The sequence below is a fragment of the Artemia franciscana genome, chromosome 1, assembly GCF_032884065.1.
Source record: "Artemia franciscana chromosome 1, ASM3288406v1, whole genome shotgun sequence".
NCBI classification, from domain to species: domain Eukaryota; kingdom Metazoa; phylum Arthropoda; class Branchiopoda; order Anostraca; family Artemiidae; genus Artemia; species Artemia franciscana.
Window position 1 is genome coordinate 10,466,889 of NC_088863.1, and position 13,339 is coordinate 10,480,227.

Here is a 13,339-nt window from a genome sequence, read left to right on the forward strand (position 1 = left end):
AACAATTTTCTTTATTTTACACTAAGGTTAGATTTTAAATACCAAACTCTCGTCGCATATCCCCTATCGATTTTCACCATAATCTTAACCAATATATTGTTTTAAAATTGTCCTTTCTTGTTTAAAATTTTACAGACTTCCTAGCATAAACCTCATTCTTCAGAAGAGCTTGTTTAGCTTTATTAAAGCGATTTGCCCAAAATTGAATTGAAGTAGTGAATAGCAGAAATGTAGAGCTGTATAAGGCCTTTTAATATGGTATACTTGATATGAAAATACAATAATGAGTGTAAAAAAAAATCTAGTGCACTATACTATAACGCATGTCAATGATGTGCGAGTAATTCATTAGAGAAGTCGCAGGGGAGATTTTCTATGGAATAATTTAGCGCTAACTTTCATTACGAGGATGAGCAGCACTGAACAGCAGGATGACCAGAGGATGAGCAGAACTGAACAGCAGGATGAGCAGAGGATGAGCAGAACTGAACAGCAGGACTGAACAGCAGGATGGGCAGAACTGAACAGCAGAATGAGCAGAGGATGAGCAGAACTGAACAGCAGGATTGGAGGTTAAAAAGAAAACTAAGTCAAGAAGCGTCGTTAATCTGACACAATACAATACAGCAGGATTGGATCTTCTGCGGTTTCGCCTAACAGTTTCCAGATTAGATTCAGATCAGAATCAAGAACTAGTCTATGGAATCCGGCCTAAAGAATGTGATTTTAATGAAAATGCTGAAGATGCCCTAAATGTTTGTGACAGTAGCTTCAATGGCTACTATTATAGTTTATATATAGGTTACTATTAGTAAGACCGTATTCAGGATTTTCGTTTGGGTTGTACGGTGGGGGGGAAGGTGTCACATTTTGGAAGGGTTTTACAAAAAAAATATATATACAAAATGCGTCAAAAATGTGTTCATATGCATTTTGTTGCTTTTTTAAAGTCTTTTCAAAGATATTTGATTGTTAAAGCATGTACGATTTCTAATAACATTATCTACTAAGCTTCAAATTTTTGGTTTTCTTTTTTCGGGTTTTTGAATTGTTGTAAGGCTTTGTTAAAATATATATAAATATTTTTGCAATTACCAGCCGCCGGGCCCTAGCACTCGGCACGCGGTAGGCTTCTATATATAAATTCTCAATGTAAAGATATCTGATTATTATAGCAAATCCGATTTCTAACAACGATATCTACTAAGCTTTAGTCTAATGGTTTTCTTTTTAAGGTTTTTGAATTGTTGCAATCCCTTGTTAAAATATATACAAATATTTTTGCAATTACCAGTTTTTGCTCTTTAAGCAATTTGATATAAACTTCTCCATACCGGAAAATTCTAATTTTTCCACATAAGTGACTCATTGCAATACTGAATAAAAATGACGTCAATCACATAATTTTTTTTTTTCTAAAATTAAGGCTCTTAACGAATTTTCTCAAACTTCTGTCCTACTTAGACCATTTTTTAGGCTAGAATATCTTAGGATGCCAAATTTTCCGAATAAGTATGGAGCCGTTTTGAGAAAAAATAAATTAATATAATATATATATATATATATATGTATATATATTGTGCCTCCCTCCGGTTGCTATGGTGTTTAGCTTGGATCTCAAGCCTCCTGGGCTTTATAAGCTCCTTTTAAATAGACAACCTTGCTAAGACCAGTAAGCCGGACCTTCACCCTTTTCATAGTGTCTTCTCAGTTCGAGTTTTCTGCTTTTTTATTTTTTTGTACTTAGCTAATTTTCTCAGGGCTTCGATAATGCAGTGTGGCTGGCTTGAATGTTTTAGCTGCTTTTGTTTTCTAGTGCACAAAAAAAAAATAAACACGGAAACCCAAACACTTGATTGATATATAGATATATATATTTTCTGAAATTAAGAAATATTCCAAAACACTTGATTTTTATACATGGAAATACTTATTTTCAGAAATGGTCCTGAAGAGCATGTTATGCTAGTTGACAAATTGATTAAATCCACTAAGCAGTCAGAAAAGGTTAGTCAATAACATTTGTTAATTCTCGTTTAATTAGTTCCCATATGCATTAAAACAAAACATAGTCTAAACTTGGCAAATGATATTATTAGCCAGTTGTAACAGTGTGTAACAAAAATCAATGAAGTCAAAGTAAAAAGTCAATGTAATAACAAAATGACTAAGTTCTGCAGTGGCGAATTGGAATTGATCTTGCCATAATACACCATTTTAAGTGGATTATCATGAAAAAAAATGTGTAAACTGACTAAAGACTAATCTTTGTATTCAAAATTAGTTTTACAGGGGTTGAGGGTACTGCAGACATGGCAGTTTCACCCGAAAAAAACTAGAAAAAATTGGAATAAGATTACTTTAATTCAGCCAAAACATAGAGTCAAGTAAATGTGTGATGCGATTTAGATCCAAACTAATATTCTCTTAGAAACATTCTTTTTTCGAAATTTATTTGTTGATTTTAAAATAGTTTGGGCTATTGTAGTATGAAGAACATAGGATAGCTAAGATAAAAGATGTATATCACCGAGAGAGGAGGCTTCAGGTGCTGAGGCTCCGGTACTTCTGGCCAGGTGCTGAGGTGTGGCTTAAGGGTTTAATGATATAGCATCATAAAGAGTTGGAAAACAATGGAAGCAGGAAAAAAGTGAGAGGGCTATCAAATTATACTATGTCGCTGACCTAATCAAATTTTTCAGTTGAATTAAACGTATTTCTATATGGCTCTCCACTTGGTGTCGACTAATATTTTTGCTAAAGGAATCTTATTTTTATGTATCTTAAATAAGATTTTTTGCTTATTTAAGCTTATATAAGCTTAATAAGCTTATTTGTATTATTTAGTAGGTTTCGGCTCCAGTAATTTGGGAGAGTTTGGTATTTGCGCCAGTGGACTGATCTCAAAGAGAAAATATGGATTTCGGAAAAATGGTTTGTAGTCAATAGCGAGGCAAAACAAAACAGGAATACACAGCATTTAAAGCTAGATATAATGATAAGTAAGTATGGAAAACGGACAAAATAATAATCTTTTGTGCTTCAAATTGGTTTTATTCGAGTTAAAACCGCCATCTATATTACAGTATCACTCAGGAAAACTAGAAGAAAAATGGATAATATTATTCTTAATTCAGCCGAAACATGGCTTCAATTAAAGATATTTCTACTATCTTCTAAAAGCGGAAAAATTATGGTTATTTTTTCGAAATAGTTAGGTCTAATTATTATGCAGAACCCTGGCTAGCTAGAAAATATATATATAACAATTTTCGTTGATTATGCCTTCTCGGTAACAATGGTTATCTCATCTTTGGCCCAATTTGAAGTAACGGTTAAAACAAGAGATACAAATAATATTTGAATTTAGCTCTTTTTTAAATTTTTGACTTGCCATATAAGGCTAGATGGAATTGGTGTTTATCTCAGCAATAAACTATAGTTTCCTCTTATTTGTTCCTCAAGCCCTTTCATCATTTCAATCAGATCTACCAACAGTTTAGATTTTCTTTTTTTCTTTTTTTTTACCATTTCTTTCTCAGGGTTTGTTGTATCCAGGCTGACGGGGAAATTTCATTCACAAATCTTACAGATGAAATACTGAATCTGATGATGATCATTTTCTAATAATGATGAATATAATGGAATCTAAAATTTTAATTTTTAAGGTATGCTCGTCATTGTGGAAGGAAGTAGCGAAAAATGAAGCCAAGCTGTTCAAAGAATTACCTCTTAAGCCTAAGCTATATGAGCTTCACAGGTACTTTGTCTTTCATTTTTTTTTTCCTTGATGCCTTTTTTATTTGTTATTCAGCTGAAATGTGGCTTAAAATTAAAATCAAAATTAATAAAAAAAAAAAACCACTCTATCCTGTTTTAAGTGAAATGTAGCCTTGTCTATACCTTAACTTAACTCTTAAAGCATAGAACTGAGATATCGAATCTATTTAGCCTACCAGTACTGGCACCAAGGGCTATATATATATAAGGGCATATATATATGTATATATATATATATATATATATATATATATATATATATATATATATATATATATATATATATATATATATATATATATATATATATATATATATATATATATATATATAAAGAAAGGAGATAGAAGGAGAAAGGGAAAACTGTTTTCCTAAATTAGTGATTAATAGTCGACCCAGGTCTAAATGGGTACCTGGAGAAATCTGGGGAAGGTAAACAGGAAGGGTGTGCGAAAGCACAGGATGGCTGGCCCCCAACCCCCCATTACACTTCCTGGCTAAAGGGCCAAGAAACAGAGATCAGCACCGCCGGTACGGACTTGAATGAGGCCTTAACCCTACTCATCCATACAACCACATAGGTCAAACAGCATAGCCATACACAATCAACCATAAAGAATAATCCATAGACAGGCAGTAATGTCGTCAATAAGTATAAGTCGTCATTTACCAAACAATAGAAACAATAAAGACAAATAATTCAGAGGCAACAACCCAACACAAGGGCTCATCAGGAGAATACATTTGCCTATAGGGTTTCGGCACTTTAATATACATCAAATTTATATATATATATATATATATATATATATATATATATATATATATATATATATATATATATATATATATATATATATTCTCGCTTCCTCTCTCTCTTCTCCTTTCTTTCTCGCTTCCTCTCTCTCTTTCTCTCTTTTTGTATTTAGGATATTGATTGTTGTAGTCGTTCTTCCTCAGAGCTTTGTTTCTTCCTGGATGGCTACTGTCAAATAATAGTTTAATAAAGTTTAATTCAATTAAAAAAAAATTACTCTTTCTCTCTACAAACAATTTCAAACATCTACCAACATAACATTTGCAAATTATTGTAAACGTTACTACTGTACTCGTTTTAATTAATTGTTGGTTTTTTGTTGTTGTTTTTTTCTTTTTTTTGAAAGTTAAGTTGGAAGACCCCTCTAGTGATACAGTGTATTTACCTCTGCTTGGTAATGTGGGACGTGAGGTCAGATACCCGCTACCCCAGATCTCGGAGTGGTATTGAGATTATGCATTAGCGTTTCGAAATAATTAAATAAAAAGGAAAAAAACTAAGCAGAATACTAAATCGTCATTTTTTGTCACAAATTAATCGTCATTTTATTTCAAACAAACGGATATACAACAAATATATGAAGAATCAAAGGGCTACAGGTTAAAATATCTGAGAACTTCTTTATGTTAAGCCGAAAACTTTTTTTTTGTAAATGACCGGATTCGTATAATTTTATATATTTTGTAAACAAAATTATATAAAACGATAGTGTGGGGATAAATTGCATATGTCATATCTTAGAGTTTGCTATGCTCTTTCTCTAACTTTGGAATTATATCAGAGATTAGAACATAGCTCACAAAAAGTTTGTTTTCGTCTAAGGTGGAAGATAAAAATACATTAAAAAAAATCAAATATTCTTATCCAGATTCTATTTAAGATGCCATTCGTCAGGATAGAAGAAAGGTTTGAAGGAAAATAGACAGAGGTCAGAAAAGGTCACAGCAAATTCATCAGATCAAATGGTCGGGCCAGGTTTCCCAGAGGATGTCTGTCATATTGCTCTTCGTTTACAACAATCTATGTATAACCAGTTTGGAGTTTTTAAAAAATAAAATAACAATAAAAAACCAGTTTTTTTAAACTAGCAAATTAAGGAGCTATATTAAAGCCTAAAACGAATGGAAATTATCCCGTAGAGGTTCTGCCCCTTCCTCAAACCTCGCTCTTTATGCTAAAGTCTTAAAGTTCTTGAAAAATAATTCTCATTCAAATTCAATGGCCTTTGTGCTTCAAGTGTAGTTCTTAAGGAATGGGACAAAAAGTCAAACTTCTGCGTAAAGAGCGAGGGACGAGGAAGAGGCAGCCCCCTGATTTACGAAAGAAAAGCTCTCGTTTTGAGTTTTAATTTTACTCCTCAATTTCAGTTGAAAAAACCTATTTTTGTAATTATTTTCTGACTGTTTTGCAAATTATACCAGGAAATTCTTCCCTCTCCCCCTGAAAAGTTTCCATGTATATACGATAGGGTTTTCTAATATACTAAATGTGTCGTTGTGATTTTTATTAAGATTATTTGAGTCTTTGGGGGTGTTCCCCCCTCGTCTGAAAATTACGCTAATTTTCTCAGGCTTGTAGCTTTTGAAGGGTACACTGAACTTAAAGAATTTTATATATTTTGAATCCGCATAAAAAGCCAATTCCATTGATGTAATGATTGTTTTCAAAATTCTCTTTTTTAGAGCTTTAGTTACTATTGGACTAAAGTTTCTCTTTGACCAAAGATTTACAGTTTATTACCACGAACCTGATATCAGAGCTAGTCCATTGACGCCAACTTGGAAGACTTACTAATTAGGCAATAATCGAATTTACAAGAAAAAAACATGAAACTATTTCAATAAAGTGAATGTAAATTACGCATTCATTAAATGATAGAATAATTAATTATAGACAGGAATTATTATTTAATTAATTGGTAATATGCTTTGAACCGAACTGAACTGAACTTTGTCCAATATTTGTATTTATTATTTTTTTTTCTTACTTTTATTCCTCTTTTGTTAAATTACGTTCAAAGTCACGTTCTTATATTGATTTGTTTGTTGTTTTCTTTTTTCTTTTTTTTTTAGGAAAGATGGAACCACTGATTTCGTTAACACGTTTTCCAATGAAGTTAAAGAATTTGTAAGTATCTTTCTGTCTATCAGGGACTGAAGGGGCTCTTATTTTGAACCAAATTTATCACTTTGACTGGGCCAGTCTAGGTTTCGGTTTGGCTATCGGTGGAAGTGAATTTTAAAATCATTTAAAAATTGGTTCGTTTTGATTCAAAATTGTAAATGCAACCCTTTTAGTAGCAATGATTACACGTGAGGCAATAAAATAAAACTAAAGCATTTAAAATTTTAAGCATGATTTGAAAGATAAAAATGAGGTAGAACTGCAAAAAAAAAAAAAAAAAAAAAAAAAAAAAAAAAAAAAAAAAAAAAAAAAAAAAAAAAAAAAAAAAAAAAAACTAGGATAATTCTAGTAGGTGGAACCAAGGGAAGTAAAACCTACAAAATTCAGGAAACTTCTTTAAAATATTCATAAATACTTACTTATGACATTCTTAAAGCACCTTATCTTCAATTTATCCCTACCCCTTCCCTAATGAACCAGTATAGTGTTGATAATTTACCATTATATTTCACAATTTAATTTTATAATATATACAAATATATTTGACAATTATATTTTACTCTTTTGTTCTCATTGCTTGATTAGCACTCACTGTTGGCATAACAATGAAAAAGTGGTGTTTTTATAAAGTATCACGATGAAAAATAAACTGCGTTATATATTGTTCCATTAAGGAGGGGGTGGGGATAAACTAAGGCAATTTAAGAATGGGATAAATATTTATGATTGTGTTAAAGTAGTTTTCATAAGTTTTGAGGGTTTTTCTAAGTTTGTTTTAACTATTACAAAAACTAGGTGTCTTAGTAGGTAAAAGGTAAGTCAAATTTACGATAAATGAGTTGCTTTTGAAAATAATTTAATTTTTGATGAAAATAAGCTTTTGAAAAGTATAATGTTTTTGAAAATAATGTTTTGAAAAGCTTTGGAAAATAATTTAATTTTTGATGAAAATAAGCTTTTGTCAAGCATATTGTTTCTTTGTTTTTCTAAAAAAAAAAGACATGGAAATTCAGACTTGGAACACATTCTGAGAAAGTAGAGGATGTCTCTGCTTTTGGACAGCATCTATATAATGTATATTAGGAGAATTTTGGTTTAGAGACCTTCTCGACATTTATAATTTACGGCATAATAAAATTTGGGATTTTTTTTTTCGAAGCCTCTTTTTTTTCTGTTTAGGTAAAAAAAAAAAAGAGCAGAAAAGGAAACTGTTCTGAATATAGTGTGCTCGATGTAGACTTAATATTGTGCTCGATGTGCTATATATATGCCTATAGTGTGCTCGATGTAGACTTAAGTGTTTAACTCGTCCTAAATCCTTTGTTTTTACCAATTTAAACGTACAAGAGAAAAATAACAGGGAAATAAATTCACTTCTCTATTGGTTACAGATTCTCCATCTTCGATTAAGGATTGTTATACCAGTTCTGCGCACATATATACTTCTCATTGTAAAATTATTGTAGATAACAAAACCTCATTGTGTTCCTTTCATTTTTAGGATTGACGATAAGACTTAAGAAGGTTTTTTTAAGTTTAGTTTCTTGGTAACGCGCCTCTTTTTCACTTGCAGTGTCTTATTGATTTTTTTTATCATTGGCCATTGATAAATTATTGGCTTTGTAGGGGGGGGGGGGTAGGTAGCACATCCACTTTAAGGTAATTGAAAAATTAAATTGTAAATTTTCTAATTTTAGTCTCTGTTATATTGGCATTTTTTTTTTTTTTTGGTAGACTGTTTTCAGAGTTGAACAGTAGACGGAGAGTGATTGGTTAAATTTTTTCACAAGATTTGTCTAAGGGCAGTTTTAGGTACCTGTTTGACCTATCGTATAAAAAAAAAAAGCTGTACAAAAAATGTTGTTCTATTAGGCTTTCTTGGGCTATAATGAGAGAATTGGCTAGAACATCTTTTGTGGGTGATGTTTGACAGATCGCCAAAGATAGTCCTTTTTTTTTGCCATCCATCTAAGACCAAACGAAAAACAGATCAGCCCATAAGGGAATGGGAACTTTTTGGTAGGGGGTGTGATGGAAAGCTTTGAGCAGAATAAGGTGAAGGAGCAGCGTGCTCAGCTGCGTGGCGTCACGTGGCTTGATGCTGCAGTGAGTTGTTAGTAGTAGTAGTAAGTTAAACCATCTTAGTCTAAAACCATGATCCCCCACGTGTAGTGCTGGCCCCACGGGTAAATTTTGAAAAAAAAAGGGGATGCGAACGACGTCACACTCAGGTACATTTAAGGATCAAAGAGAAATGACAGTATTCCACTGACGTTATAAGGTTTGAAAGTTATAAGGTTATAAGTATTCCATGGACATCTATAACGTTTGAAAACGTTATAGATGTTGTATATAAGAGGGAACTTTCTTGGGATGGGTGGTCGTGAGCCCCTTCTTGGAACTTTGAAGTCGACGTCGAAAATAAATATAGTAGCAGTGGCAAATTTTGTCCGGAAGGGTCTTGTTATTCGAAAGTCGATTGTTACATAATTTAGTTTGTTTGTTGTTATAAAATATGCCTAGAGGATAAATCGAAAAGAACTTACCAAGTTAATTGTCTTTCATCCTTCCTTCAGGTGAATATACGTAAAATTTTAACAGCAAAAGTTGAATATCATGAGGGGGAGGGGGAGGTATCAGGATTTAGAATGTCTAGGTGCCCAAAAATCGAAACAGGTTCAGAAACTCTGGTTTAAAGCCAAAACTATTTCTAAACGCTGGTCACCGGTATATGACCCTATTTCTTATTTTGCGAAGTACCAGAACTGGTATGCTAAATAAATTCATTTTTGCGCAGCTTAATACGGCAGCTTTAACGGTTCATTTAAATAAATACTGGCTTAAATTTTTGAGCCAATTCTGCCTATTTGGGCCTTTTCCCAAAAGACCCAAAAAATGTACCTATAAAATAAAAATGTACCTATAAAAAGACCCAAATGTACCTATTTGGGTACATTTGGGTCTTTTCTGGCATTTACTGTTTCTACGCATAATTGCTAATTGAATAAATTGTAACCGCTAAGATATGATATTGGATCCTTTTTGGAATGGAAACATCTAATTGGTAATTGCAACATCCAGTCAGAAGTCAGAAATGATTATTCTGCTTCTCTTTTAGGGTAGCAGGTTTAGCACATAACTTCAGCTTATTGTTCACAGGCTAGCCAAATCACTGAAATGTTTGGAGCAGTTGGGGGGGGTAGATATATTTTTAATTTTTTAACATCAATGCACGAAAAAGGCTATTTTGAAATTTAAGAGGGGAATTGGTATTTTTGTCCCAATTTAGTGCCCCTTAGGGCTCATACTAGACAGTTTTAAAAAACTAATATAGGCGGAAGCCTTAGTAATTCAAGACGGGTTTAAAATGAATTAAAAGCTTCAGTGCTACATAACTAAAAATATCCAAAAGATGCTGAATTTTAATTTGTTGAAACTGAGAATTCAGTTAAAGGTCTAAGTTTATTTGGACCCAGTGTGGAATTATCTCGAAGTAGACAGGTTCTTTTGTTACAATTGCGATACAAATAGCAATACATAAGTAGGGTGCCGGTAATATATAAAGTTACCGCTACAGAATGTTTGATGATTTTCTGTACTCTTAGTTCATTACATACTAGAAAGCTCACATTTAATGGCTGCCATCTGTATCTTCTCTTTCTAAGCCTTTTGTCAATTGTTTTTTTGCAGGCCGAAGGCACAGTGTTTTTTATTACTTATGCTGAAACCCAGTCGGAAGCGCATGTCATGCTGATTGGTCCAGAAGAAACCCTAAAATCTGCTTCTCCAATGTAAGCTGTGTTTTTTTTTTTTTTTTTTTTTTTGATATCATAGGCCACTGAAGTAACGCTTTGATCGTCAATTTTTTACTCTTTATAATAAGAAAAGAAAAAGAATATTAAAAATAGAGTATTAGTTTCAGTAAAAAAAGGATATAGTTTTCCTGATTAAATCTGTAGATATCCCAAGTATGGGAGGGAACATCAAGGAAATGTATATTTTTCGGAGAACTTTAATTTTTTTTTCTGTCTTGTAAATTCAATTCTATGACAGCATATTCGCCATGGTAATTGAACGATAACATACCAGACACTGCTTTTCGTGTTTACTGTTCTGTGTTAGCTAATATGTTTTGTTTTTTTTTACAAATGTTTACTTAGTGTCTACTTTGTGATTACTAACCAATTTGAACTTTATATTTCGTTTCACTAAACTAGAACTAATATATCCTACCTCTAAAGTTCTTACTGAAATTATCCTACCTTGAGATAGGCTTTATTCAAGGTATTCTACTTCAAGAATTTTCGTTTCTCACAAGGGCTATTTGAAAGTTTAAGAAAAGCTGATTGGCTTTTTTGAGCCATAGATGGCCTCTGTACAAGTGCCATAGAAGATTTGCAGACCTATGAAAGATGCAGGTCTTACCTAGCACCAAGTATGGGAGGGAACATCCCTCTCTGATAGTGGGAGCCCCAAAAAGCACAATACAGAAAATGACTTCTCACTTTCTGTCACATGCTTAAATCAGACAATCGGTTTTGATAAATGCCTTAGTTACCAGGTTTACACCCTCTCACCGCTTCCTATTCTCCTAATGGATTGGTGGTTCAAGATCACAAAACTGTCTTAATATTACACTCGCTCTCACTTTGCGCCAAGTTTGATATGACATCCCATTCTAGTAGATGCTGGGATGAAAAATTATACGAAAACCCTTTCACCAGTTCGATCGGATATGGACTCATAAAAGGCATAACTATGGCACTTATTCTTATACAATACCGAGCTAAATTTGAATGGGATAGGTCCTTCTTTTGAGAAGAATTTATGGACCACTCCTCCCTCCATTTCTCGGGAAAATTTTTGGCTGGATCTCATAAGGTCCTAGTTGGACACTAGCTCTCATTTTTCCTCAAGTTTAATTTGGATCCAACAAGTTGTTCTGGTAAACTTGCTACTAATGACAATAATTTAATCTCATTCACCCTCCTCCTCAAAGGTCATACTACTACGTCTGAATATCCAAAGGCATAACCGGGGCCTTAACTCAAATTTACTATCAAGTTTGGCCGAGGTCCATTTATCCATTCTTGTGGATGTGCTGATGAAAAGATTCAAATCTCCCTCTCTCCCTTCCTCTCCGAATCGAAGCTAGACTTTTCAGTCATGCTCTGGGTATAAACTTCGGTACACCAATAAATATCAATTACAAAAGCTTTAAAAAACATGGAAATAATTGTGCCCAAGTTGTATCTCAAGTATGATTTTCTCTCATCTTCAAAGTTTTTATGAATTTTAGGCCAAAATTAAAATTTCGTAGTAAAGAAATAGAAATTCGGGGTATACAGTCGACATTTCAGAATCGATCCAGAAATTAATTAAATAAAAAAAACAAGTTCTTTAAATGAAAGTAAGGAGCGACATTAAAACTTAAGAACGAACAGAAATTACTCCGTATATGAAAGGTGCTTTTCCTTCTCAATGCCCCGCTCTTTACGCTAAAGTTTGACTCTTTCTCTTAACTCTACATTTTAAAACAGTAAAAAACTTTAGCGTAAAGAGCGGGGCGTTGAGAAGGAAAAGCCCCTTTCATATACGGAGTAATTTCTGTTCGTTTTAAGTTTTAATGTCGCTCCTTACTTTCATTTAAAAAACTTGTTTTTTTATTTAATTTCTGAGCGTTTTTGAATCAATGCATGTTTTGATTTTGGCTCTCCGCAGAGGAATAATTAAAACGAAATTTGTATATTTTTTTTTTTTTTGGCTAAATGGCTTTCTCATAATTTTGATCGAATGATTTTGAGAAAAAAGAGCGGGGGAGGAAGCCTTGTTGCCCTCCGATTTTCGGTTAATTAAAAAGCAACTAGAACTTTTAATTTTTTACGAATCTTTTTATAAGCAAAAGATATACGTAACTTATAAATTAGCTTACGTAAAGAACTTATTCTCATGTTTTTATTACATATATGAGGGGGTTCGCCCCCTCGTCAGTACCTCGCTCTTTACATTAAAGATTAAATTTTGTCCCAATTCATTAAGAATGACCCCTGAATCACAAAAGCCGCAGAATAAATAGTTGAAATTAATAAAAATATTTTAGCGTAAAGAGCGAGGTATTAGGAGGAGGTGAGCCTCTCATATGGGTAATAATTTCTGTTCGTTTTAAGTTTTAATGCTGCTGCTTACTTCCAGCTGAAAAAAAACTTTTTCATATTTATTTTTTCATTGTTTTTTTTTTTAAGTAATGCTAGTAAATCCTGCGCTCCCTTCATGGAAATTTTCTTCCCCCATGACAAATTCCTCGGTGGAAAGTTCCCTCAGCATATCCCCCTCTTCTCAACCCCTGCCTCCAACAAAAAAATCCTCCTGAAAACGCCTGTACACTTCCCAATAACCACTACTCTATGTGAGCACTGGTCAAAGTTTTGAACTTGTAACCCCTCCCACGGGGACTGTGGGGGAGTAAGTCGTCCCCAAAGACATAGTTATAAGGTTTTTCGACTACGCTGAATAAAATGGCTATCTCAGAATTTTGATCCGTTGACTTTGGGAAAATAATTAGCGTGGGAGGGGGCCTAGATGCCCTCCAATTTTTTGGGTCACTTAAAAAGGGCACTA

General features: G+C 33.1%; 2 protein-coding genes across 9 annotated transcripts in view; one reads left to right on the forward strand and one right to left on the reverse strand.

Moving 5' to 3' along the window:
* The window catches only part of LOC136025399 (uncharacterized), a 597,112-nt gene that overhangs the window by 502,557 nt on the left and 81,216 nt on the right, over nucleotides 1-13,339 (reverse strand). The window lies entirely within an intron of this gene.
* The window catches only part of LOC136025384 (alanyl-tRNA editing protein Aarsd1-B-like), an 81,402-nt gene that overhangs the window by 59,932 nt on the left and 8,131 nt on the right, over nucleotides 1-13,339 (forward strand). For all 3 annotated transcript variants that reach the window (XM_065701389.1, XM_065701381.1, XM_065701373.1), the window contains exons 7-10: nucleotides 1,941-2,007; nucleotides 3,669-3,760; nucleotides 6,670-6,724; nucleotides 10,412-10,512. In XM_065701389.1, coding sequence (XP_065557461.1) covers nucleotides 1,941-2,007; nucleotides 3,669-3,760; nucleotides 6,670-6,724; nucleotides 10,412-10,512 — 315 coding nt within the window. The remainder of the gene's footprint in view (nucleotides 1-1,940; nucleotides 2,008-3,668; nucleotides 3,761-6,669; nucleotides 6,725-10,411; nucleotides 10,513-13,339) is intronic.